Source organism: Cnephaeus nilssonii, assembly GCF_951640355.1.
Source record: "Cnephaeus nilssonii genome assembly, chromosome: 16".
Taxonomy (NCBI): domain Eukaryota; kingdom Metazoa; phylum Chordata; class Mammalia; order Chiroptera; family Vespertilionidae; genus Cnephaeus; species Cnephaeus nilssonii.
In genome coordinates, this window is record NC_137087.1 from 60,325,621 (window position 1) to 60,353,037 (window position 27,417).

General features: G+C 63.7%; 1 protein-coding gene across 1 annotated transcript in view; it reads left to right on the forward strand.

Moving 5' to 3' along the window:
• Positions 1 to 27,417, forward strand: part of LOC307112712 ((E2-independent) E3 ubiquitin-conjugating enzyme FATS) — a 101,578-nt gene that overhangs the window by 64,463 nt on the left and 9,698 nt on the right. Inside the window, exons 3-4 of the mRNA XM_079793614.1 lie at positions 9,144 to 9,331; positions 10,539 to 10,716. Of these exons, the coding sequence (XP_079649740.1) occupies positions 9,144 to 9,331; positions 10,539 to 10,716 (366 nt within the window). The remainder of the gene's footprint in view (positions 1 to 9,143; positions 9,332 to 10,538; positions 10,717 to 27,417) is intronic.

Genomic DNA, 27,417 nt, shown 5'->3' on the forward strand with positions numbered 1-27,417 from the left:
GATGCTTTTTTTTTTTAATGCATGGATGTTGAATACTGACATACATTTTAGGTACCTATAAGGATAAAAATGGGACTTTTCTCCTTTATTTGGTAAACATGGGGAATGACATGGGTTTTCATATGTAAGTTAACTATGTATTTCTAGGTTAAACTCTAGTTGTCATGGCATGACGCGTTATACTCTTTGATGTTGTTAGTCCTCTCTCGAGGATGTTATTTTTTTCCATGTCATGGGGACCTTGATGGTGAGCCCACACCCTCTGGGCCAGTGCGTAGAGACTGCCAGGTCATTTTGAACTTGGATTTGACGTTTCCACTATTGTCCTCTGACTTCCCTGCCTTTGGAGACTTGGAGTTGTCGTGACACCGCCCAGTAGTGGTGGGTCTGGAGGGAACGGGCGTGTGCATGGGGAGACCTGGAACGCAGAAAGCGCACGTTTTAAACTCCTCCCACAAACAGAGTAGAGGTGAACTACCGTGCCCCGTGCTGTGGGGGACACGGTGGCGGGAAAGATATCTTCCTCTGTCCCGAGATGCACTCGGGCTCCACGGGAAGAGAGAAACGCAGAGTCAAAGCCAGTCCCGCGGATAACCCGGCCTGCGCTGAGCCTGCAGAGCTGGCGGGTGATTCCCAGGGCGAGACCCGTGACGTCTCAGGGGGAAGGTGGCCTGAGCCGGATGGAGCAGGACGTCCCCGGGGGGCGGGAGCCAAGGACAAATGGGACAGGTCCTCGGCCCCTGGGGGCTTGCAGGGCTGCCAACAGGATGGGGTAATGGAAGGAGGTCAGGGCCAAGGGCTTCCGGTCGCACTTGGGCCGTGGGCGCGCTCCCGCGCTGCGTGGGGGAAGGCACAGCCCTGCCTCCGGTCGGTACGAAGGCTGTGTCCATGGAGCTCAGGCGAGTCTTACTCTGAAGATGCCCAGTGGAGCCTCGGCCCTCGAACTTAATTCGTTCCGGAGGCTGTTCCAGAGGCAATGGGAAAACCGAACCATTCTTCCCCTTGGAAATCATGTAGATGGAGTCAATTTGCTGCAGACCCCCAGTGCCCCTCTCCCCCCATTTACCTTTCTCATATACAGTACATGTCTGATGTACGGTTTAGTCCATAAATAAACACTTCTTAAACGTATGGAGCCGCCCCTCGTAGCCTTACAGGAGTCCCTCTCTGCACTCACCTGGGGGGTCAGAGGCAGCATTTTCGCCTTTTCCCATGTCACTGCCTCCGAAGTGCTGTCACCAGCTCACTGCTTTTCCTTTATCCACATCAACAGCAGGCTTCCTCCCTCTTCAATGGCCTGTGCTCACTGTGTCTTTCACCCTCTTTGCAACATTAGCGCTCTTGCTGGCCTCTTTAAAATGGTGCTAATTGTCCATTTCACCAGCAACAAAAGCAAAAAAAATCCATAATAATAAAAGCGTAATATGCTAATTAGACCAGACAGCTGAATGACCTTCCGGACAACCTTCTGGACGAAGCCTCGGCTTCTAGTATATATACACTGAGTGGCCAGATTATTGTGATCTCTGAACGCATAATAATCTGACCACTCAGTATATATATATATATATATATATATATATATATATGGTCAGATTAATATATATATATATATATATATATACATATATATATATATATATGTATATATATATATATATATATATATATTAGAGGACCGGTGCATGAATTCATGCATGGGGGGGGGGGGTCCGGCCAGCCTGGCCAGGGGGAGGGGACATGGGCGGTTGGCCGGCCTGCCTTCTGGTCAAACTCCTGGTCGAGGGGACAATTTGCATATTAGCCTTTTATTATATAGGATATACACTGAGTGGCCAGATTATTATGTGTTCAGAGATCCTAATAATCTTGCAACTCTGTATATTCACAAAACTCTTGAGATGTTAACAACACGGGTTTAGCTGTAAACTGACGCGTGCTGGCGTGTTCTCGCCTTTGTTTGCGGGCTGAGACGTGCTCCTTGCCGTGCTGAGGCGTCGGCGTGATAGGGTTGTCAGGTCCAGAACCTGAGTGAACCACGACAGCTTTCCCCCGTGAACAACCTGGTGGAGAACCGGATGGTCGCAGACGGGAGGCGTCCGGGAGCCAGGGTTTGCCCGCACGCCTGTTTCCTTGGGGTTTCCTGATAGAAATCCACCGATGGTGTCGAACCACAACACCCCGGAGGCTGGCGTCTTCAGACAACCTGGACTGGCCAGAGAAACCGCCGAGCTCGTGGGCCCGGCTCCCAGCTGCATGTGAGCGTCCTGCCTCTGTCCTGAGCACCGAGCGCGCCGGCCCACGGGCACCGAGTCCGGGTCCGCAGGGAAAGGCCGGAAGAGGTTCTTACGGGAATGTAGTTGGATGTGAAGCGTGTTACGTCCTGAAACCGAAAGCACACCAGCCCCCGTCCCTGCCGCTGAGGTGAGTTAGTTCCTCAAACACAGAGACGGGCGAGAAAGTCCAGGACCAGCCAGGCCCGGCCGCCACGTGTCCAGCAGCGTCGTTGGCTTCGGCTCCACCGGCTAAGCACGAGGGGCTGTCGGTCTGACACCGTGTCCTCCCAGCGGCCCCGCCTGCTCACACCTGCCGGCCACGCCTCTCCGCGTGGTGGACGGTCTCGCCTTTCTAAGATGCATTTGACGGCGAGTTCACTGGGGTAGGAGCCACATGCCATGACTGTCCTGGCTTGAGGTGCCCTAGCCACACCCTCCCCGACGGCCATTCCGGGAGGCGGTGAACTTGTGAACGCTGCATGTTGTTACGTGTTCCTCTGCAAGAGTCCCTCATGTCACAGGGGCAGGCACTTACAATTAAGGGCCCCCCAAGCCAACCTCATTCCTTCACCCCTCTTCCAGCAGAGAGACTTCCACGTAGATGTGGGCGATGTTTTCCCGCCAGGAAGGGCAGCCCCCTTCGGATCGCAGGCGGCGTCTGCCCCTCTCGTTCTCCCGGAGGCCTCGCCGGGGCCTGCGGTCTGGGCCGCGGGGCCTCTGAAGCGGATCTCCGGCTTCCTTCCGGAAAACTGCCTCACCGGCGAGGCCGTGGCCGTGTCAGGGCTGGGAAACGGGTGATTTCAAATCCAGGGGAACGCGGCCGCCGCGAGGGCCGGCTCCGTGGGAAGGACACGGTTTCCGCCAGCGAGTAATTGATCTCCGCTCCTGTCTGCACGCCCCACCCCCCACCTGGCTTTTGTCTGATTGTCTGCCCATCTGGGCGTCTGCTCAGACGGAGCGCAGAGAGCACGGGACGTCGGAATCGCTCAAATTTCCCCCTTAGTTCATAAACGCTTTGGGGCAGAAAGGGGCTGGGACTGCCGTCCACGGTGAAGTGGTTATAACGAGCTCTGTCCGCGTGAGGTTTCCCTAACGCCCGTCCACGGAGCGGGTACACAGCCCCACGTCCCCCCGCCCCCGGCCCTCTCAGCCCAGTGGGCTGGCAGCACCCGCCACTGGGACGGCCCGGGGAGGCCCGGAAGGCTCCCGCCAGCCCCTGCGCAGAGCGAGACACTCAGCAAAACAGGCCGGAGGGGCGCAGCCGAGGCTGGGCCGGTGGGGATGGGCTCAGTCTCCCGGTCCTCGAGGCCACTGAGGCCAGAGCACCGGCTCCTCTGGGATAGCCTGGCTTCGCCATCAGGAGGGCGAGGGGGTGGCCCCCGGGTCAAGGCATCCCCCTCCTGCCACGCATCGGCAGATGTAGCCGCTTCCAGGGACACACCACGCTCGGGGAGACGAGGCGGAGCGGGAGCTCCCGTTCGGTGTGGCTGTGCTGGGACAGGGTGAGCTTGGCCTGCGTGCCGTCAGGGTGTGACTGGTGGCGACATTTGATCGCCGCCTTCCCTGCAAGCATGGGCCTTTGACAGGACGTGGGTATAAATATTTTTCTCTTTTCCACGTCCAGCGCAGCTAGAGAGCGATCGGTTCCTGAGTAGGGGCGTCTGGGGATTGAGAAAATGAAAGAAAGAGACAGACACAGAGATAGAAGGAAAAAGCTGGGGCCGGATGGGACCACTGTCCTCTGACAGGGACAGGGACAGGAACAGTGACTCTGAGCCCATACAGCGTGTTTATTTTATACAGCAAAAAACAGGAGGTTTTACTAAAAGTCGAGACAAAGGAGATTATTCGAATTCTAGGGTGGGCCCGGGTCATATTCATTTCTGGTGCTTGGCTGGATTTACATAATAAAACCCACCTCCTGGCACCTGGGCTGAAGGTCAAGCTGACAACATGCCTGCCTTTTGGCCAAGAGTGTTTCCAGGACGTGGCTTTGCCGATGCCACTGGATTCAGCTGACAATAATTAAACAAATGCCTGTGTGCCTTCCCAAGCGCGCTCTACACGTGGGGGTGTTTGAGCGTGATGTTATGCTACCCGAGGGTGTCGTGGAAGTTCCTGCCGTACGTAACTGCACATGTGCAATGGGAATCATCAGGGCTCTCTAAACCCCCTTTTCCGTTCCTTTCTCTACCGTCAGCTTTCCTGGACCACAGCTGTCGTGTGGAACCTCAGTACAGGACCTGCCGTACGACCAGCATCCTGGCCATCAAACGGGGGGGTGGGGCGGGGGGGGGCGGTATACTTTTCCAGGGACCACAGGGCGTCCCCGAAGCTGCCTCACCCACTCCTGGAGCGCGAGGCCTGGGCAAGGACAGGGGCCCCGTCCGCTGTGCCTCGGGAGGGCGCTGGCTCTCCCGGGCGGCCAGTCTCTGTCCCCTTTGGGTGTGTGTTTTTACAGTCGCAAACAGAAACAATACATGTGTTTTTCCTCAGCACGTTTTATTTTTAGACAATCTGGAAAACGAGAGGCCGTCCATGTATCCATGTGACTCTCATTAGTGTTAATGGGGGAGAGGCATCTTCATGGAGGGAAAGGACCCCCCCCTCCTCCCGGTGTATAAATAACCGCGGGCTGTGGCCTCGGGAGGCCTGGCCGCCGCCGCGCACGCACGTCATCGCTGTGTCCTCACGGGGCGGTGGGAGGGGGCTCACCCCAAAGCCCTCCTGATCTGAGCAGGGTGGGCTCTGCCGGCTCCTGGGGAACCCCTGCCTTGCTGATTCTCGCTGAGTTCTCCTCCCGGGCCCAGGGCACACCCCTGTGACCCCAGAGCCGGTCCCCCGCGACGGGGCTTTTCTGAGAGGTTCTGAGTGTTGGTACGCAGGTGCCCACCTTGAAGACCGTCAGGGCAGAGTAGAGGTTTGGCAGGAATCCCACGGATGCTCCCCCACCCGCCCCCTTCCCAGGGCAGATCTCAGCACCCCCGGAACTGGCCGAGGAGTCAGGGCCCTCTGCAGGGGAGGAGGCTCAACACGCAGGCTCAGAGGCCGGGCTGGGCTGCCCTTCAGGCCCCTTGCTGCATGTGAAGGTCACCTGAGGGTCGCCGATCTTCCCGGCCCTGCAGTGACCTCCGCGTCCCTTCCTCTGGCCTGCTTCCCAGCAGAGAAGCCCGGACAGGGCACTGGGCGGAGGGGGGGGGGGCGGCTTGTGCATTTAGGGGACAAGACCACAGTCCGTGGGGCTGGAGAGCAGAGCGCCCCCTCCCCGAGAGCTCCCGTGGCTCAGGACGGCCGGGCTTGCCCCACATCAGGTGGGCATAGCCTCCAACCCACAGTGCCCGCACGGGCCTGCACCCAGTCAGTCTAATGAAATGGGGAGGAGAACCAGCCGGGGACGTGGGGCTGGGACCGGCCAAGGATGGAGCAGACTGGCTCCCTGCCCGTGTCTTCCTGAGCGTGTATGTCCTCCTCCGTTTGCAGTAAGGGGTCTGCCTAGGTCACAGGAGGGATCCATTTATCAGGCTGTGCCTTACCTGTGGGCTATCAAGGGCTGGTTAAACTGTAACAACGACGCTCCTGCGCACAGCGCACTATGCTTTTTTGAGTTCACAGCGCCCGTTTCCCCCTCCCAGGACAGGATGGTTATTATCCCATTGCCCAGATGGGTAAGTTGAGGCCAGATCGGGCCTGGTGACCTGTGCACGGTCACATGGTTAATGGGAGGTGGAGCCAGGCGGGAGGAGACCCCAGATCTCGGGGCGGTGGGGGAAGGGGGGTGTTCCAAATCCTTTTGTTCATTTGTATTTGAAATACCTTCCACCTTTCTGAAATGATGTCATGCTGCACACGTGGCCATCCCGGGAGCGCCCGTGCCCTGACGGCTCCCACGGCCCGCACAGGTGCTCGGGGACCGGAGCTGACCCGGGTGCGAGTCCGAGGAGCTGATGGCCCGTTGATGCTTTTGGAACCGTAAACCGTGCCGAGACGCATCGGACGCGTTAACCAACACAGCACAGGCGTTTGCCAGCGTGTCTGCGCCGCGTCTGGTGGATGGGCAGATGCGGCGATAGTGAGTCACGGTTCAGTTTCTGGGAGGCGCCTTTCAGCTCCATGAGAAACGAGCCCTCGGTCAGGTTCTTCTCCCCGGTCACCGTGACCACCTAAAACCCATCCGAGCCTGAGCTGTTGTAGACGTACAGAGACGGGGCAGACACGGTGCCCGGCGTTCCCGCCCCCTCACCCCGCGTCCCCGCAGGCTCACGTGCAAGATGTGAACAAGGGCCGTTCCAACCAGCATTTGTCTTACATCCACCAGCAGATGCGCCCCGAAGACAGCCTGAGCCTGGAACCCCGCTTTTTAAAGGGCGCTGTGTTTCCCGTTTGGCCCAAAAGGTCCCTTTGGAAGGGATGGAGATGAGGAACAAAGGCGGCAGGAACCAGGAACCGGGCGGAACCAGAGGGTGTGACACCTCCTGCGAGCAGCTTTAGGGACGTGTCGGGGCACTGGGGGTTAAAAGCAGGATGAGAGCTAGTAAAGTGCCCTTTCCCTACTGTTTTGGAGTCATGCATAAGTTGGATAGTCTGTCCCCAAAAGCGGGGGCGGGGGGGGCATAGGAAAGAACAGTGCACGCCCCCCAGTCACCTGTGAAATTCGCTGCCCGTGGGGCCGTGGACGTCAAACAGCACTCAGCCGCTGAACGGAACCTTTTTAAATGCCAGGAGGAAGGTGCTTCGGCCCCAGCCGACACGAGACGGCTCTCGAGAGCGAAAGTGCCGGCCTCTCTCCGGTCCCCGGCTGGTAGAGGGAGGACACATTGTCTCGGGAACAGCTTGTCATTTTCAGTGACTTTTGCCCTCTTCCTATGGCTTCAAAATGATGATTTTCTTGTTTGTTTTAAATATATTTTTATTGATTTCAGAGAGGGGCAGGGGAGAGAGAGAGAGAGAGAGAGAAAGAGAGAGAGAGAGAGAGAAAGGGAGAAAGGAACATTGATTGGCTGCCTCCTGCAGGCCCCACACTGGGGATGGAGCCTGAAACGCGGGCATGTGCCCTTAACTGGGAATCCAATGGTGACCTCCGTGTTCCTAGGTCGGCGCTCAGCGCGGAGCCGCGCCCGTCGGGCCAAAAGGAGGCTTTTCAATGAGACGCGAGAAGCCTATCGTCACAGAGACCCTCCCCTGTGCGGGGCGATGGGGAGATGCTCTTACTAGACACAGACGCTCCTGCAGCATTTAAGAACCAGTTAAACGCATTTCCACTTTCCTGGAGCTGAGGGGTGTCTCGGGGCCGCTCATAAAGCAAGCATGTTTTGTTTCTTATGACTTACTCCCAGCGACGAGAGAGAAGTAACTCAGGAAGTCCACGCGGGACGGGGGCGACGGGCGGAGGGAGCGTCTGTCTGGGGCGACACCACCTGTTTATTTCATCGGGACGTGATGGTCACCTGGGGAGGGGGCGGGACGGGGAGGACGTGAGCTGTGTCAGCCTCGAGGTCCGGGACGAGGACGGCGGAGGGGACCAGCCGGCGGCGGGCTCTCACTCTCTGCGGCTGCCTGCGGTCTGGCCGGCCGGCCGGGGTGCAGGTTCGCCGGACCCTGAGATTTCTCCTTTGTTGCTGTTTTCACGCGCCGCGTGCTGCTCCTCAGAGGCCCGGGGAGTGTCTCCGAGTCTGATTTTCAAAAACCGTTCTTCAAAGGGAGCGGGTTCTTAGCAGAGGCTGCTCACGGGGCCACGGGGCCAGCGGGGTGGGGGTTGACGTGATTGCGGTTTGTAAGAAACGCAGGGAAAACCAGAAGAGGGATGTCCGCCAGGCGAGCGGCCCCGCAGGGCTGAGGGGCCGAGCCCGTGCCTTTTCCACGGGACCCACGGCTGGTAATCCACTTCCTTTTCTGACCTGGGACCCTAGGAGGGATTTATATCTCCCCCAAATGGGGTTTCCAGACCTTGCTCAGGAAATGAGGGTCTGGCTGGGGGTGGAGGGCGGACCAGGGCCATCCCGAGAGGCAGGAAGTGGAGGTGTCCTGGGTCAGGCCTGTCTGCTCCCCGCCCCGGCCCCACAGAGCCCCCATGCCGGGGACTCCCCAGCCAGAGTCCTGGGAGCGTAGTGGGGAGGGGATTCTAGGATCAGAGCTCCCCACAGTGTTGTAAACCCTTAACTCCGTATCTCACACCTGAGGCCCAATCTTGGATGGCGTTTAGTCAGCACTTCAAATGGGCTCCTCAATGTTGCCCATTTTCTTCACACAACTCCGCGTGCAACCAGCCGGGTCTGGCTGAAGGCCGGTGGCCGCGGGGCGGAGGCCAAAGATGCGCTTCCTGTGGCAGGTGCGTCTCCAGCTTCCCCGCGGTTGCAGTCATCGAGTCCCCGTGGCCCCGGGATGAGCCCGAACCAGCGCTGAGACGGGACCTCCCAGGCCCATGTAGCCAGCGGTCGTCGTGGCAAATCAAGGGGAGGGATGAATAATTAAGGCCAGCCCCGTCTTCCATCATGAACGTAGCAACCATAAGATGCAGTCACGCTCTGTCCCCAGACACCAAACGGTGACGATCGTACAGGAACCACTGGACCTGCGGCTCGGAGCAGGAAGGTTCTCCTCGGCGCGGGCAGGGCTATCCGCCCGTGGGCAGCCGGGGAACGTGTCCGCGGGCGGCGTGGTTAGCGGGTCGTGGGGGCCGGCCGCCCACGGGCACTCCTCTCCGCGGCCAGGGCGGCCGGGGGTCTGTGATGAGCCATGATGTCTGCGGATTAGCGAGGCCCGTTCATGACCTGCGGGCATTTCCCTTTTCAAAAGGGTCTCCGCGGCTCACGGCGGCGAGGGGCCGGGAGAAAGCGCTGCGCCGCTCACTGGGCTCTCCCCTCCCTCCAGGAGACTACACCTGCTGCGACCTGGTGGTTCAGATCAAGGAGTGCGAGACGCGGGAGGCCGCCGCCATCCCCGGGCCCGCGCCCGCGCCGCCCCAGCCCGCGCCCTCCGAGGAGCCGGAGACCCCCGGCCTGCGGGAGGGCTGCTCCGAGTGCCGGCCAGCACCAGCCAGCTCCTCCTTGACCTTGCAGGTGAGGCCCTCTGCATGCCACACCTGGCTCCCGCCACGGGGAGACTGCTCCTGGGGTCACATGCCCTCACTTCGGCCTCTGAGGCTGGAGGCCTGTCTCGCCTTCCTTGAGGCTGTGTGCCTCTGGGCAGGTGCCCTAACCTCTCTGTGCCCCTGGGTCACAGCGTGAGTCACGGAGACCATGACATCCGTTAGGCAGGATTGCCGCTTCTCCTGAGAAGGCCTGTGTGTTACGCTGGCGGATGACCTGGGTCTGAGCTTCCTCAGGCTCCCAGCCCCCCCACCCCCCCCACCCCCAGGAGCGAGGGGCTCAGGACACTCCCATCCCTCCCATCACGGCCCTGGAAGATGGGATTAGGGCATCCGGTTTGGGCCTGTGGGAAATGAGCGAATGGACAGGGTGGCGGTGGAAGAAAGGATAGGATGGTAGACGGTTGCCTTTGCTCTCACAACCCTGATGTTGGTTCTGGTCCACCGTGTGGGCCGCGGGGGCCGAGAGGGCCTGTGCCGTCCGGGGGGCTGGGCCGCCTTTCCATGAGCCGGGGAAGGCCACGGGGACCAGATTACGCACTGACACTTTCGGTCCCTGAATTGTCCTCTTGCTCAGCTCCTTGGCCAGTCAGATGGATGTGGGCACCCCTCCCCCCCCCCCGTGTCCCTCCTCTTAAAAATGCATGGCTCATTAGTTAAGCAGCAACCTGTGAACCAGGAGGTCACAGCTTGATTCCTGGTTGCGGGGCTCAATCCCCAGTGTGAGGCGTGCAAGAGGCAGCCAATCCATGATTCTCTCACCATTGGTGTTCCTCTCTCTCTCCCTCTCCCCTCCTCTCTGAAATCAATCCTATATAATAAAAGGCTAATATGCAAATCGACCAAATGGCAGAACGACCGGTTGCTATGACGCACACTGACCACCAGGGGGCAGACGCTCAATGCAGGAACTGCCCCCTGGTGGTCAGTGCCCTCCCACAGGGGGAGCGCCGCTCAGCCAGAAGCCGGGCTCCCGGCTGGCGAGTGCAATGGCGGTGGCAGGAGCCTCTCTTACCTCAGTAGCAGCTCTAAGGACCCCTCGGGGGACGTCCCCGATTGCGAGAGGGTGCAGGCCGGGCTGAGGGACACCACCCCCCCCCCCCCCAGTGCATGAATGTCGTGCACCGGGCCTCGAGTACAAATATATTTAAAAATAAACTCTTTCCCCGCTCCCTCAGGAGGCGCTGGAGGCCCGGAGGCCGCAGTTCATCTCTCGCTCGCAAGAGCGGCTGAAGAAGCTGGAGCTCATGGCGCAGCAGAGGCGGGCCCAGCGCCAGGAGAGCCCGGGGCCGAAGCCGGGCCCCCTCCCGGTCCGCGCCAGCAGGAGGCAGTTCACTGTCCCCCATCCGCTTAGTGGTGAGCTCGGTGGCTGGGGGCGGGGACCGGGGGGATCCTCGGGCTGGGACCTGCACCCCCAGGTGCTGATCCCACGCTGCCACCATGTCCACGGGACCGTGTTCACGCCGACGACCTGGGTATCTCAGAGTCGGCCACGGGAGCCGGCCCGTTTTGGGCACTGAATTCGCAGCTTCCTTGGCTCACAGTTCGCCACGGGGCCGGGAAGGAAGCCCCAGGGCCTCGCAGCCAGGGGAGCGAGTTCACGTTCTCGGCTCCTGACGGACCCTGCAGGGGGCCCTCTGCCCTGGACAGAGGTCAGGGTGCGGGGCGGACCCACATCAGCGTGCGTCATGTCATCTGGAAGCCCCTCGCCTGCGGAGCCCCGGGGGTGGAGGGCGGAGAAGCGCGGGTCATGCTGACCCCGCGAGCGGCCTGTCACTCAGAGGAGGGTCAGCAGGAGCCTTCCCGGCCTGCGCGGGGCTGGGCTGGGCCCTGAGCGGATGAGCCTCAGTCCTGGCTCCACGGAGCTTGTGAACAGCCTCCTTCTCCAGCAAGAACAGCAGGAGGAGGCGAGGGCAGGACGGGGCCCGGAGCCCATCCTGACGCCCGCAGCTCGGCTCTGAGAATCCGGAGGCCAGGGAGCCTCCATTGTCCTGGGTGCTGTCCTAGGATTCCTGTGCCCCCCTGGGTCCACGGCAGGCTGGGCCCGCATCCCCCAGAGCGCCGTGGGGGGGATGGTCTCAGACCCTGGCAAGGGGGGACGTGAACGCAGCCTTCTCGGGGAGAGGGATTCGGCAGTGCCCTGCCGCTCCTTCCCGGCGACACTCCCGCATGCTAAGGACAGGGAGTCGCCAAGGGACTGGGCCTCGTGCACTCTGCAGGCCCCACGGGTCCAGGGCAGCGTCCCCTGCAGGACCCGAGGGCCGCCTTGGTCCTGCGCCTTGTTTCCGGGCTGCTGTATGGAAGGACCGCGGGCTGGGCGGTTGGGAAGTCAGCAGTGGATCCCCTCGGAGTCTGGAGGCCAGATCAGAGTCCAGACGTCCGAGGTCCGGGTGTCTGAGGATTGATTCCTGCAAGGGCCTCTCTCCTGGGGGCTCCTGGGGGCTCTGGAGGTTCTGGGGGGTCCTGGGGGGCTCCTGGGGACCCTGGGGGTTCTGGGGGGTCCTGGGGGGCTCTGGGGGGCTCTGGGGGCTCTGAGACTCCTCGCTATTCCTTGGCTCGTAGATGCGTCATTCCAGCCTCAGCCTCCATCTCTGACGGCCTCCGTGTGTGTGTGTGTGTGTGTGTGTGTGTGTGTGTGTGTGTGTGTGTCGTTGTGTCTGAATTTCCTCCTCTTCTAAGGACGCGAGTCCTTGGCTCAGGGCCCACCCTGACCCAGCGTGACCTCGCCTTAACCTGAGGGCATCGCAAAGGCTCTCCTTCAAACGCAGTCACGGCCACGCGCCCCGGGGCTGGAACGCACCGTTTTGGGGAGACAGGCCTAGGCGCTGCGTCATCCTGTGGTATTTTGCCCGAAACAGACGCCCTCCCGGGCTCACACTCCTTTACAAGGAGATCTTCAGACCGTGTGTGAGGCAGGGGTCGCGCCCCGTCACTAGTTTTAAGTTCCTGAGGCCCCTTTTCATTCCCCAAGTTCCGGGACCGTCCCAGCGACCAGCACGCTCTCGACCGGCTCGGGCGCGGTGTCCGGCCCCTGCCTGCCCCCGCGGTGTTCGCGCTCTCGTGTCGGTTTGCTTTGCCGGTGAGTCAGACGCGTTCTGCAGCCAGAGCCCAGTGCGGGCACGGTGTTCAATCCGATAAACAAATCTGCAGCCGCATCTGTCTGCGGGCAGGATGGCGAGGCGAGCTGCAGATGTTCCCCTCGCATGCCGAGTTAGTTCATCCTTCACACGCGGGAGTGAGCCGGCTACAGTGTCAGACGTGTTAGCAGCGAGACTGCCTGGCTCTCGGAGCAGGGCTCGCGCCGCCCATCAGTCTTGACCCCGAACAGACCGGGGAGGTTCGGGCGGGAGCTCAGGCAGCAGGACAGGGGCTGGGGGACAGCGGCACCCGACGTGCAGGGACAGAGACGACGAGGCCAGCGGCCAGTTCTGCCCCCTGTTGGCTGGTGAATGCTGAGCGGTCTTTGAGGCCCTGGGCAGTGACACGTGTGTGCCTGCACACGTATGTAAGGGTAAATGGGTCCCGTGCAGAGATGAGGGGACGTTTACCCACGGTAGGCAGCACAGAGAGACCGGGAGGCGGCGTGACCCAGGTCCTGCCTGCAGCCCCCTGTCCTTGCTGACCTCCCAAAGCTAATGAGCACAGACGTCCCTTTCCGTGCTGGGAGCCCCGGCCACCTCGGCGAGGCCCCTGCAGTGACGCCGGGCACGTTTGCATCCGTCTCTGAGCAGACCCTTCCTGAGACCCCACTGTGTGCCCTGCACAGTCCCTGGTCTCACGGGCCTCCCTACATCGCGGGGGAGACCTGCAGGCACAGAGGCAATGACCTTGGGATTTGCTAGGTGTTCGGGAAGGAGTTGTCCTGGGTTGCCATGGAAACCGCAGGCAGGGGCTTTGTTCTCACCCGGGGGACAGGGCAGGCTCCTGACAGAGGGGACCAGGTACAATAGGATGACTGGTACCTAGTCGGGGTGGGGATGGGGGCCCAGGAGGGAGAGGTTGCTGGGGTGCTCAGCCCAGCTCCCCTGGACCGTAAGACGGGGTGTGGAGCACGGAGGGAGGCGGGGCCAAGGTGAGCCCCAGGAAGCTTCGAGGACTTGCACGTGCTGCGTCCGAGGTTCACTTTGGTCCGGGCCAGAGCGGAGGCAGGGTTTCCTAGCAGAGCTCCGGCTGGAAGCGATGGAGGCCCGGCTGGGCAGGGGCTGGAGGCGCACGGGGACAGGCCAGGGCTGTGGGGTGACAGAGTCAGTGAAGGTGGAGGACGCCGGGCTGTGGGGTGACAGTCAGCGGAAGGTGGGGAACGCCGGCTGTGGGGTGACAGTCAGTGAAGGTGGAGAACGCCGGGCTATGGGGTGACAGTCAGTGAAGGTGGGGAACGCCGGGCTGTGGGGTGACAGAGTCAGTGAAGGTGGAGAACGCCGGGCTGTGGGGTGACAGTCAGTGAAGGTGGAGAACGCCGGGCTGTGGGGTGACAGTCAGTGAAGGTGGAGAACGCCGGGCTGTGGGGTGACAGTCAGCGGAAGGTGGAGAACGCCGGGCTGTGGGGTGACAGAGTCAGTGAAGGTGGGGAACGCCGGGCTGTGGGGTGACAGTCAGTGAAGGTGGAGAACGCCGGGCTGTGGGGTGACAGAGTCAGCGGAAGGTGGAGAACGCCGGGCTGTGGGGTGACAGTCAGCGGAAGGTGGAGAACGCCGGGCTGTGGGGTGACAGTCAGTGAAGGTGGAGAACGCCGGGCTGTGGGGTGACAGTCAGTGAAGGTGGGGAACGCCGGGCTGTGGGGTGACAGTCAGTGAAGGTGGGGAACGCCGGGCTGTGGGGTAACAGTCAGCGGAAGGTGGGGAACGCCGGGCTGTGGGGTGACAGAGTCAGTGAAGGTGGAGAACGCCGGGCTGTGGGGTGACAGTCAGCAGAAGGTGGGGAACGCCGGGCTGTGGGGTGACAGTCAGCGGAAGGTGGGGAACGCCGGGCTGTGGGGTGACAGTCAGTGAAGGTGGAGAACGCCGGGCTGTGGGGTGACAGTCAGCGGAAGGTGGAGAACGCCGGGCTGTGGGGTGACAGAGTCAGTGAAGGTGGGGAACGCCGGGCTGTGGGGTGACAGTCAGTGAAGGTGGAGAACGCCGGGCTGTGGGGTGACAGAGTCAGCGGAAGGTGGAGAACGCCGGGCTGTGGGGTGACAGAGTCAGTGAAGGTGGAGAACGCCGGGCTGTGGGGTGACAGTCAGCAGAAGGTGGGGAACGCCGGGCTGTGGGGTGACAGTCAGCGGAAGGTGGGGAACGCCGGGCTGTGGGGTGACAGTCAGTGAAGGTGGGGAACGCCGGGCTGTGGGGTGACAGTCAGCGGAAGGTGGAGAACGCCGGCTGTGGGGTGACAGTCAGCGGAAGGTGGGCAACGCCGGGCTGTGGGGTGACAGTCAGCGGAAGGTGGAGAACGCCGGGCTGTGGGGTGACAGTCAGTGAAGGTGGAGAACGCCGGGCTGTAGGGTGACAGTCAGCGGAAGGTGGGGAACGCCGGGCTGTGGGGTGACAGTCAGCGGAAGGTGGGGAACGCCGGGCTGTGGGGTGACAGAGTCAGTGAAGGTGGAGAACGCCGGGCTGTGGGGTGACAGTCAGCAGAAGGTGGGGAACGCCGGGCTGTGGGGTGACAGTCAGCGGAAGGTGGGGAACGCCGGGCTATGGGGTGACAGTCAGTGAAGGTGGGGAACGCCGGGCTGTGGGGTGACAGTCAGCGGAAGGTGGAGAACGCCGGCTGTGGGGTGACAGTCAGCGGAAGGTGGGGAACGCCGGGCTTGGGGTGACAGTCAGCGGAAGGTGGGGAACGCCGGGCTGTGGGGTGACAGTCAGCGGAAGGTGGAGAACGCCGGGCTGTGGGGTGACAGTCAGTGAAGGTGGGGAACGCCGGGCTGTGGGGTGACAGTCAGCGGAAGGTGGGGAACGCCGGGCTGTGGGGTGACAGTCAGCGGAAGGTGGGGAACGCCGGGCTGTGGGGTGACAGTCAGCGGAAGGTGGAGAACGCCGGGCTGTGGGGTGACAGTCAGTGAAGGTGGAGAACGCCGGGCTGTGGGGTGACAGTCAGCGGAAGGTGGGGAACGCCGGGCTGTGGGGTGACAGTCAGCGGAAGGTGGGGAACGCCGGGCTGTGGGGTGACAGAGTCAGTGAAGGTGGAGAACGCCGGGCTGTGGGGTGACAGTCAGCAGAAGGTGGGGAACGCCGGGCTGTGGGGTGACAGTCAGCGGAAGGTGGGGAACGCCGGGCTATGGGGTGACAGTCAGTGAAGGTGGGGAACGCCGGGCTGTGGGGTGACAGTCAGCGGAAGGTGGAGAACGCCGGCTGTGGGGTGACAGTCAGCGGAAGGTGGGGAACGCCGGGCTGTGGGGTGACAGTCAGCGGAAGGTGGGGAACGCCGGGCTGTGGGGTGACAGAGTCAGTGAAGGTGGAGAACACCGGCTGTGGGGTGACAGTCAGTGAAGGTGGGGAACGCCGGGCTGTGGGGTGACAGTAGCGGAAGGTGGAGAACGCCGGCTGTGGGGTGACAGTCAGCGGAAGGTGGGGAACGCCGGGCTGTGGGGTGACAGTCAGCGGAAGGTGGGGAACGCCGGGCTGTGGGGTGACAGTCAGCGGAAGGTGGAGAACGCCGGCTGTGGGGTGACAGTCAGCGGAAGGTGGGGAACGCCGGGCTGTGGGGTGACAGTCAGCAGAAGGTGGGGAACGCCGGGCTGTGGGGTGACAGTCAGCGGAAGGTGGAGAACACCGGCTGTGGGGTGACAGTCAGCGGAAGGTGGAGAACGCCGGCTGTGGGGTGACAGTCAGCGGAAGGTGGGGAACGCCGGGCTGTGGGGTGACAGTCAGCGGAAGGTGGAGAACACCGGCTGTGGGGTGACAGTCAGCGGAAGGTGGGGAACACCGGCTGTGGGGTGACAGTCAGCGGAAGGTGGGGAACGCCGGGCTGTGGGGTGACAGTCAGCGGAAGGTGGGGAACGCCGGGCTGTGGGGTGACAGAGTCAGTGAAGGTGGAGAACGCCGGGCTGTGGGGTGACAGTCAGCAGAAGGTGGGGAACGCCGGGCTGTGGGGTGACAGTCAGCGGAAGGTGGGGAACGCCGGGCTGTGGGGTGACAGTCAGTGAAGGTGGAGAACGCCGGGCTGTGGGGTGACAGTCAGCGGAAGGTGGAGAACGCCGGGCTGTGGGGTGACAGAGTCAGTGAAGGTGGGGAACGCCGGGCTGTGGGGTGACAGTCAGTGAAGGTGGAGAACGCCGGGCTGTGGGGTGACAGAGTCAGCGGAAGGTGGAGAACGCCGGGCTGTGGGGTGACAGAGTCAGTGAAGGTGGAGAACGCCGGGCTGTGGGGTGACAGTCAGCAGAAGGTGGGGAACGCCGGGCTGTGGGGTGACAGTCAGCGGAAGGTGGGGAACGCCGGGCTGTGGGGTGACAGTCAGTGAAGGTGGGGAACGCCGGGCTGTGGGGTGACAGTCAGCGGAAGGTGGAGAACGCCGGCTGTGGGGTGACAGTCAGCGGAAGGTGGGCAACGCCGGGCTGTGGGGTGACAGTCAGCGGAAGGTGGAGAACGCCGGGCTGTGGGGTGACAGTCAGTGAAGGTGGAGAACGCCGGGCTGTGGGGTGACAGTCAGCGGAAGGTGGGGAACGCCGGGCTGTGGGGTGACAGTCAGCGGAAGGTGGGGAACGCCGGGCTGTGGGGTGACAGAGTCAGTGAAGGTGGAGAACGCCGGGCTGTGGGGTGACAGTCAGCAGAAGGTGGGGAACGCCGGGCTGTGGGGTGACAGTCAGCGGAAGGTGGGGAACGCCGGGCTATGGGGTGACAGTCAGTGAAGGTGGGGAACGCCGGGCTGTGGGGTGACAGTCAGCGGAAGGTGGAGAACGCCGGCTGTGGGGTGACAGTCAGCGGAAGGTGGGGAACGCCGGGCTGTGGGGTGACAGTCAGCGGAAGGTGGGGAACGCCGGGCTGTGGGGTGACAGTCAGCGGAAGGTGGAGAACGCCGGGCTGTGGGGTGACAGTCAGTGAAGGTGGGGAACGCCGGGCTGTGGGGTGACAGTCAGCGGAAGGTGGGGAACGCCGGGCTGTGGGGTGACAGTCAGCGGAAGGTGGGGAACGCCGGGCTGTGGGGTGACAGTCAGCGGAAGGTGGAGAACGCCGGGCTGTGGGGTGACAGTCAGTGAAGGTGGAGAACGCCGGGCTGTGGGGTGACAGTCAGCGGAAGGTGGGGAACGCCGGGCTGTGGGGTGACAGTCAGCGGAAGGTGGGGAACGCCGGGCTGTGGGGTGACAGAGTCAGTGAAGGTGGAGAACGCCGGGCTGTGGGGTGACAGTCAGCAGAAGGTGGGGAACGCCGGGCTGTGGGGTGACAGTCAGCGGAAGGTGGGGAACGCCGGGCTATGGGGTGACAGTCAGTGAAGGTGGGGAACGCCGGGCTGTGGGGTGACAGTCAGCGGAAGGTGGAGAACGCCGGCTGTGGGGTGACAGTCAGCGGAAGGTGGGGAACGCCGGGCTGTGGGGTGACAGTCAGCGGAAGGTGGGGAACGCCGGGCTGTGGGGTGACAGAGTCAGTGAAGGTGGAGAACACCGGCTGTGGGGTGACAGTCAGTGAAGGTGGGGAACGCCGGGCTGTGGGGTGACAGTAGCGGAAGGTGGAGAACGCCGGCTGTGGGGTGACAGTCAGCGGAAGGTGGGGAACGCCGGGCTGTGGGGTGACAGTCAGCGGAAGGTGGGGAACGCCGGGCTGTGGGGTGACAGTCAGCGGAAGGTGGAGAACGCCGGGCTGTGGGGTGACAGAGTCAGTGAAGGTGGGGAACGCCGGGCTGTGGGGTGACAGTCAGTGAAGGTGGAGAACGCCGGGCTGTGGGGTGACAGAGTCAGCGGAAGGTGGAGAACGCCGGGCTGTGGGGTGACAGTCAGCGGAAGGTGGAGAACGCCGGGCTGTGGGGTGACAGTCAGTGAAGGTGGAGAACGCCGGGCTGTGGGGTGACAGTCAGTGAAGGTGGGGAACGCCGGGCTGTGGGGTGACAGTCAGTGAAGGTGGGGAACGCCGGGCTGTGGGGTAACAGTCAGCGGAAGGTGGGGAACGCCGGGCTGTGGGGTGACAGAGTCAGTGAAGGTGGAGAACGCCGGGCTGTGGGGTGACAGTCAGCAGAAGGTGGGGAACGCCGGGCTGTGGGGTGACAGTCAGCGGAAGGTGGGGAACGCCGGGCTGTGGGGTGACAGTCAGTGAAGGTGGGGAACGCCGGGCTGTGGGGTGACAGTCAGCGGAAGGTGGAGAACGCCGGCTGTGGGGTGACAGTCAGCGGAAGGTGGGCAACGCCGGGCTGTGGGGTGACAGTCAGCGGAAGGTGGAGAACGCCGGGCTGTGGGGTGACAGTCAGTGAAGGTGGAGAACGCCGGGCTGTGGGGTGACAGTCAGCGGAAGGTGGGGAACGCCGGGCTGTGGGGTGACAGTCAGCGGAAGGTGGGGAACGCCGGGCTGTGGGGTGACAGAGTCAGTGAAGGTGGAGAACGCCGGGCTGTGGGGTGACAGTCAGCAGAAGGTGGGGAACGCCGGGCTGTGGGGTGACAGTCAGCGGAAGGTGGGGAACGCCGGGCTATGGGGTGACAGTCAGTGAAGGTGGGGAACGCCGGGCTGTGGGGTGACAGTCAGCGGAAGGTGGAGAACGCCGGCTGTGGGGTGACAGTCAGCGGAAGGTGGGGAACGCCGGGCTGTGGGGTGACAGTCAGCGGAAGGTGGGGAACGCCGGGCTGTGGGGTGACAGTCAGCGGAAGGTGGAGAACGCCGGGCTGTGGGGTGACAGAGTCAGTGAAGGTGGAGAACGCCGGGCTGTGGGGTGACAGTCAGCGGAAGGTGGGGAACGCCGGGCTGTGGGGTGACAGTCAGTGAAGGTGGAGAACGCCGGGCTGTGGGGTGACAGTCAGCGGAAGGTGGGGAACGCCGGGCTGTGGGGTGACAGTCAGCGGAAGGTGGGGAACGCCGGGCTGTGGGGTGACAGAGTCAGTGAAGGTGGAGAACGCCGGGCTGTGGGGTGACAGTCAGCAGAAGGTGGGGAACGCCGGGCTGTGGGGTGACAGTCAGCGGAAGGTGGGGAACGCCGGGCTATGGGGTGACAGTCAGTGAAGGTGGGGAACGCCGGGCTGTGGGGTGACAGTCAGCGGAAGGTGGAGAACGCCGGCTGTGGGGTGACAGTCAGCGGAAGGTGGGGAACGCCGGGCTGTGGGGTGACAGTCAGCGGAAGGTGGGGAACGCCGGGCTGTGGGGTGACAGTCAGCGGAAGGTGGAGAACGCCGGGCTGTGGGGTGACAGTCAGTGAAGGTGGGGAACGCCGGGCTGTGGGGTGACAGTCAGCGGAAGGTGGGGAACGCCGGGCTGTGGGGTGACAGTCAGCGGAAGGTGGGGAACGCCGGGCTGTGGGGTGACAGTCAGCGGAAGGTGGAGAACGCCGGGCTGTGGGGTGACAGTCAGTGAAGGTGGAGAACGCCGGGCTGTGGGGTGACAGTCAGCGGAAGGTGGGGAACGCCGGGCTGTGGGGTGACAGTCAGCGGAAGGTGGGGAACGCCGGGCTGTGGGGTGACAGAGTCAGTGAAGGTGGAGAACGCCGGGCTGTGGGGTGACAGTCAGCAGAAGGTGGGGAACGCCGGGCTGTGGGGTGACAGTCAGCGGAAGGTGGGGAACGCCGGGCTATGGGGTGACAGTCAGTGAAGGTGGGGAACGCCGGGCTGTGGGGTGACAGTCAGCGGAAGGTGGAGAACGCCGGCTGTGGGGTGACAGTCAGCGGAAGGTGGGGAACGCCGGGCTGTGGGGTGACAGTCAGCGGAAGGTGGGGAACGCCGGGCTGTGGGGTGACAGAGTCAGTGAAGGTGGAGAACACCGGCTGTGGGGTGACAGTCAGTGAAGGTGGGGAACGCCGGGCTGTGGGGTGACAGTAGCGGAAGGTGGAGAACGCCGGCTGTGGGGTGACAGTCAGCGGAAGGTGGGGAACGCCGGGCTGTGGGGTGACAGTCAGCGGAAGGTGGGGAACGCCGGGCTGTGGGGTGACAGTCAGCGGAAGGTGGAGAACGCCGGCTGTGGGGTGACAGTCAGCGGAAGGTGGGGAACGCCGGGCTGTGGGGTGACAGTCAGCAGAAGGTGGGGAACGCCGGGCTGTGGGGTGACAGTCAGCGGAAGGTGGAGAACACCGGCTGTGGGGTGACAGTCAGCGGAAGGTGGAGAACGCCGGCTGTGGGGTGACAGTCAGCGGAAGGTGGGGAACGCCGGGCTGTGGGGTGACAGTCAGCGGAAGGTGGGCAACGCCGGCTGTGGGGTGACAGTCAGCGGAAGGTGGGGAACACCGGCTGTGGGGTGACAGTCAGCGGAAGGTGGGGAACGCCGGGCTGTGGGGTGACAGTCAGCGGAAGGTGGGGAACGCCGGGCTGTGGGGTGACAGAGTCAGTGAAGGTGGAGAACGCCGGGCTGTGGGGTGACAGTCAGCAGAAGGTGGGGAACGCCGGGCTGTGGGGTGACAGTCAGCGGAAGGTGGGGAACGCCGGGCTGTGGGGTGACAGTCAGTGAAGGTGGAGAACGCCGGGCTGTGGGGTGACAGTCAGCGGAAGGTGGAGAACGCCGGGCTGTGGGGTGACAGAGTCAGTGAAGGTGGGGAACGCCGGGCTGTGGGGTGACAGTCAGTGAAGGTGGAGAACGCCGGGCTGTGGGGTGACAGAGTCAGCGGAAGGTGGAGAACGCCGGGCTGTGGGGTGACAGAGTCAGTGAAGGTGGAGAACGCCGGGCTGTGGGGTGACAGTCAGCAGAAGGTGGGGAACGCCGGGCTGTGGGGTGACAGTCAGCGGAAGGTGGGGAACGCCGGGCTGTGGGGTGACAGTCAGTGAAGGTGGGGAACGCCGGGCTGTGGGGTGACAGTCAGCGGAAGGTGGAGAACGCCGGCTGTGGGGTGACAGTCAGCGGAAGGTGGGCAACGCCGGGCTGTGGGGTGACAGTCAGCGGAAGGTGGAGAACGCCGGGCTGTGGGGTGACAGTCAGTGAAGGTGGAGAACGCCGGGCTGTGGGGTGACAGTCAGCGGAAGGTGGGGAACGCCGGGCTGTGGGGTGACAGTCAGCGGAAGGTGGGGAACGCCGGGCTGTGGGGTGACAGAGTCAGTGAAGGTGGAGAACGCCGGGCTGTGGGGTGACAGTCAGCAGAAGGTGGGGAACGCCGGGCTGTGGGGTGACAGTCAGCGGAAGGTGGGGAACGCCGGGCTATGGGGTGACAGTCAGTGAAGGTGGGGAACGCCGGGCTGTGGGGTGACAGTCAGCGGAAGGTGGAGAACGCCGGCTGTGGGGTGACAGTCAGCGGAAGGTGGGGAACGCCGGGCTGTGGGGTGACAGTCAGCGGAAGGTGGGGAACGCCGGGCTGTGGGGTGACAGTCAGCGGAAGGTGGAGAACGCCGGGCTGTGGGGTGACAGTCAGTGAAGGTGGGGAACGCCGGGCTGTGGGGTGACAGTCAGCGGAAGGTGGGGAACGCCGGGCTGTGGGGTGACAGTCAGCGGAAGGTGGGGAACGCCGGGCTGTGGGGTGACAGTCAGCGGAAGGTGGAGAACGCCGGGCTGTGGGGTGACAGTCAGTGAAGGTGGAGAACGCCGGGCTGTGGGGTGACAGTCAGCGGAAGGTGGGGAACGCCGGGCTGTGGGGTGACAGTCAGCGGAAGGTGGGGAACGCCGGGCTGTGGGGTGACAGAGTCAGTGAAGGTGGAGAACGCCGGGCTGTGGGGTGACAGTCAGCAGAAGGTGGGGAACGCCGGGCTGTGGGGTGACAGTCAGCGGAAGGTGGGGAACGCCGGGCTATGGGGTGACAGTCAGTGAAGGTGGGGAACGCCGGGCTGTGGGGTGACAGTCAGCGGAAGGTGGAGAACGCCGGCTGTGGGGTGACAGTCAGCGGAAGGTGGGGAACGCCGGGCTGTGGGGTGACAGTCAGCGGAAGGTGGGGAACGCCGGGCTGTGGGGTGACAGAGTCAGTGAAGGTGGAGAACACCGGCTGTGGGGTGACAGTCAGTGAAGGTGGGGAACGCCGGGCTGTGGGGTGACAGTAGCGGAAGGTGGAGAACGCCGGCTGTGGGGTGACAGTCAGCGGAAGGTGGGGAACGCCGGGCTGTGGGGTGACAGTCAGCGGAAGGTGGGGAACGCCGGGCTGTGGGGTGACAGTCAGCGGAAGGTGGAGAACGCCGGCTGTGGGGTGACAGTCAGCGGAAGGTGGGGAACGCCGGGCTGTGGGGTGACAGTCAGCAGAAGGTGGGGAACGCCGGGCTGTGGGGTGACAGTCAGCGGAAGGTGGAGAACACCGGCTGTGGGGTGACAGTCAGCGGAAGGTGGAGAACGCCGGCTGTGGGGTGACAGTCAGCGGAAGGTGGGGAACGCCGGGCTGTGGGGTGACAGTCAGCGGAAGGTGGAGAACACCGGCTGTGGGGTGACAGTCAGCGGAAGGTGGGGAACACCGGCTGTGGGGTGACAGTCAGCGGAAGGTGGGGAACGCCGGGCTGTGGGGTGACAGTCAGCGGAAGGTGGGGAACGCCGGGCTGTGGGGTGACAGTCAGCGGAAGGTGGAGAACGCCGGGCTGTGGGGTGACAGTCAGTGAAGGTGGAGAACGCCGGGCTGTGGGGTGACAGTCAGCGGAAGGTGGGGAACGCCGGGCTGTGGGGTGACAGAGTCAGTGAAGGTGGAGAACGCCGGGCTGTGGGGTGACAGTCAGCAGAAGGTGGGGAACGCCGGGCTGTGGGGTGACAGTCAGCGGAAGGTGGGGAACGCCGGGCTGTGGGGTGACAGTCAGCGGAAGGTGGGGAACGCCGGGCTGTGGGGTGACAGTCAGTGAAGGTGGGGAACGCCGGGCTGTGGGGTGACAGTCAGTGAAGGTGGAGAACGCCGGGCTGTGGGGTGACAGTCAGCAGAAGGTGGGGAACGCCGGGCTGTGGGGTGACAGTCAGTGAAGGTGGGGAACGCCGGGCTGTGGGGTGACAGTCAGTGAAGGTGGAGAACGCCGGGCTGTGGGGTGACAGTCAGCGGAAGGTGGGGAACGCCGGGCTGTGGGGTGACAGTCAGCGGAAGGTGGGGAACGCCGGGCTGTGGGGTGACAGTCAGCGGAAGGTGGAGAATGCCGGCTGTGGGGTGACAGTCAGCGGAAGGTGGGGAACGCCGGCTGTGGGGTGACAGTCAGCGGAAGGTGGGGAACGCCGGGCTGTGGGGTGACAGTCAGCGGAAGGTGGAGAACGCCGGGCTGTGGGGTGACAGTCAGTGAAGGTGGGGAACGCCGGGCTGTGGGGTGACAGTCAGTGAAGGTGGGGAACGCCGGGCTGTGGGGTGACAGTCAGCAGAAGGTGGGGAACGCCGGGCTGTGGGGTGACAGTCAGCAGAAGGTGGGGAACGCCGGGCTGTGGGGTGACAGTCAGTGAAGGTGGGGAACGCCGGGCTGTGGGGTGACAGTCAGCAGAAGGTGGGGAACGCCGGCTGTGGGGTGACAATCAGCGGAAGGTGGAGAACGCCGGGCTGTGGGGTGACAGTCAGTGAAGGTTGGGAACGCCGGGCTGTGGGGTGACAGTCAGCGGAAGGTGGAGAACGCCGGGCTGTGGGGTGACAGTCAGCGGAAGGTGGGGAACGCCGGGCTTGGGGTGACAGTCAGTGAAGGTGGGGAACGCCGGGCTTGGGGTGACAGTCAGCGGAAGGGGGAGAACGCCGGGCTGTGGGGTGACAGTCAGTGAAGGTGGAGAACGCCGGGCTGGTGGGTGACAGTCAGTGAAGGTGGAGAACGCCGGGCTGTGGGGTGACAGTCAGTGAAGGTGGGGAACGCCGGGCTGTGGGGTGACAGTCAGTGAAGGTGGAGAACGCCGGGCTGTGGGGTGACAGTCAGCGGAAGGTGGAGAACGCCGGGCTGTGGGGTGACAGAGTCAGCGGAAGGTGGGGAACGCCGGGCTGTGGGGTGACAGAGTCAGCGGATGGTGGAGAACGCCGGGCTGTGGGGTGACAGTCAGCGAAGGTGGAGAACGCCGGGCTGTGGGGTGACAGTCAGCGGAAGGTGGGGAACGCCGGCTGTGGGGTGACAGTCAGCGGAAGGTGGGGAACGCCGGCTGTGGGGTGACAGTCAGCGGAAGGTGGAGAACGCCGGGCTGTGGGGTGACAGTCAGTGAAGGTGGAGAACGCCGGGCTGTGGGGTGACAGTCAGCGGAAGGTGGGGAACGCCGGGCTGTGGGGTGACAGAGTCAGTGAAGGTGGGGAACGCCGGGCTGTGGGGTGACAGTCAGCGGAAGGTGGAGAACGCCGGGCTGTGGGGTGACAGTCAGCGGAAGGTGGGGAACGCCGGGCTGTGGGGTGACAGTCAGCGGAAGGTGGAGAACGCCGGGCTGTGGGGTGACAGTCAGCGGAAGGTGGAGAACGCCGGGCTGTGGGGTGACAGTCAGCGGAAGGTGGAGAACGCCGGGCTGTGGGGTGACAGTCAGTGAAGGTGGGGAACGCCGGGCTGTGGGGTGACAGTCAGTGAAGGTGGAGAACGCCGGGCTGTGGGGTGACAGTCAGCGGAAGGTGGGGAACGCCGGGCTGTGGGGTGACAGAGTCAGTGAAGGTGGGGAACGCCGGGCTGTGGGGTGACAGTCAGCGGAAGGTGGAGAACGCCGGGCTGTGGGGTGACAGTCAGCGGAAGGTGGAGAACGCCGGGCTGTGGGGTGACAGTCAGCGGAAGGTGGAGAACGCCGGGCTGTGGGGTGACAGTCAGTGAAGGTGGGGAACGCCGGGCTGTGGGGTGACAGTCAGCGGAAGGTGGAGAACGCCGGGCTGTGGGGTGACAGTCAGCGGAAGGTGGGGAACGCCGGCTGTGGGGTGACAGTCAGCGGAAGGTGGGGAACGCCCGGCTGTGGGGTGACAGTCAGTGAAGGTGGAGAACGCCGGGCTGTGGGGTGACAGTCAGCGGAAGGTGGAGGACGCCGGGCTGTGGGGTGACAGTCAGCGGAAGGTGGGGAACGCCGGGCTGTGGGGTGACAGTCAGTTAAGGTGGGGAACGCCGGGCTGTGGGGTGACAGTCAGTGAAGGTGGAGAACGCCGGCTGTGGGGTGACAGTCAGCGGAAGGTGGGGAACGCCGGGCTGTGGGGTGACAGTCAGTGAAAGTGGGGAACACTGGGCTGTGGGGTGACAGTCAGCGGAAGGTGGGGAACGCCGGGCTGTGGGGTGACAGTCAGCGGAAGGTGGGGAACGCCGGGTTGTGGGGTGACAGTCAGTGAAGGTGGGGAACGCCGGGCTGTGGGGTGACAGTCAGTGAAGGTGGAGAACGCCGGGCTGTGGGGTGACAGTCAGCGGAAGGTGGAGAACGCCGGGCTGTGGGGTGACAGTCAGCGGAAGGTGGAGAACGCCGGGCTGTGGGGTGACAGTCAGCAGAAGGTGGGGAACGCCGGGCTGTGGGGTGACAGTCAGTGAAGGTGGGGAACGCCGGGCTGTGGGGTGACAGTCAGTGAAGGTGGGGAACGCCGGGCTGTGGGGTGACAGTCAGTGAAGGTGGGGAACGCCGGGCTGTGGGGTGACAGTCAGTGAAGGTGGAGAACGCCGGCTGTGGGGTGACAGTCAGCGGAAGGTGGGGAACGCCGGGCTGTGGGGTGACAGTCAGTGAAGGTGGGGAACGCTGGGCTGTGGGGTGACAGTCAGCGGAAGGTGGGGAACGCCGGGCTGTGGGGTGACAGTCAGCGGAAGGTGGGGAACGCTGGGCTGTGGGGTGACAGTCAGTGAAGGTGGGGAACACCGGGCTGTGGGGTGACAGTCAGTGAAGGTGGAGAACGCCGGGCTGTGGGGTGACAGTCAGCGGAAGGTGGGGAACGCCGGGCTGTGGGGTGACAGTCAGCGGAAGGTTGGGAACGCCGGGCTGTGGGGTGACAGAGTCAGCGGAAGGTGGAGAACGCCGGGCTGTGGGGTGACAGTCAGCAGAAGGTGGAGAACGCCGGGCTGTGGGGTGACAGTCAGTGAAGGTGGGGAACGCCGGGCTGTGTGGTGACAGTCAGCGGAAGGTGGGGAACGCCGGGCTGTGGGGTGACAGTCAGCAGAAGGTGGGGAACGCCGGGCTGTGGGGTGACAGTCAGCGGAAGGTGGGGAACGCCGGGCTGTGGGGTGACAGTCAGCGGAATGTGGGGAACGCCGGGCTGTGGGGTGACAGTCAGTGAAGGTGGGGAACGCTGGGCTGTGGGGTGACAGTCAGCGGAAGGTGGGGAACGCCGGGCTGTGGGGTGACAGTCAGCGGAAGGTGGGGAACGCCGGGCTGTGGGGTGACAGTCAGCGGAAGGTGGAGAACGCCGGGCTGTGGGGAGACGATGAGACTGCGGAGCTGCAGGCGGCGGGCAGGAGGCAGCCTCTGGGTGCAGACCCAGGACGGAGTCCCAGTCCGAGGGCCTTGCGCTCTCTCCTGTGTCAGGGCTTCCTGCTCAGTCACCAGCACTCCCGGGCGTCACCCCTGCACGCCTCCAGGGCGGGGTTCCCAGGGTGGGCGTGTTCTGAGGCTGACCATGCCCGGAATGAGGGGGTTTCAGAATCGGCCGTGGCTTCCACTGTGGGATGAGCCCGGCAGGGGGGATGGGGGTGGGGGGGGGGGCGGCAGGCCTGCGGGAAGCACAGGAGTGAGGCCACAGGTGGTTGCGCCCCGGCAGGGCCTTCACTGCCCCCGCTGAGCAGTCCCTGTCTCTGTCCTGTTCTGACCGCACCCTGAGCCGGGCCCTCCTCGGCCCCACAGGGCTGGGGCCCAGCCTCTGAGCACCCCCACCTGCCCCGGACCCCGTCCAGCCTGCCTCTGCCCTCTCCGCTCCTGGTCGGTCTCATTGCTGTCCTCCCTGACCTCAGGTAACAGCCGGATCAGGGTCCCCACGCCCCTGGACAGGCTTCCCTGTCCCCCGCCCTCTGCCTCGCCTCACTGGCCTGTCTCCAGTCCAGCCTCCTAACCCCCAGGTGCCGTCCTCTCGTCCCTGGGAGGAGCCCTGGGCTGTGAGGGGAGCTGCCGGCTCAGTGAGCCCTTTGTTCATCCGCTGCTGCCATCTGCCCTCCATGCCACAGCCAGTCGGGGGCCTGGCCTGCTCACA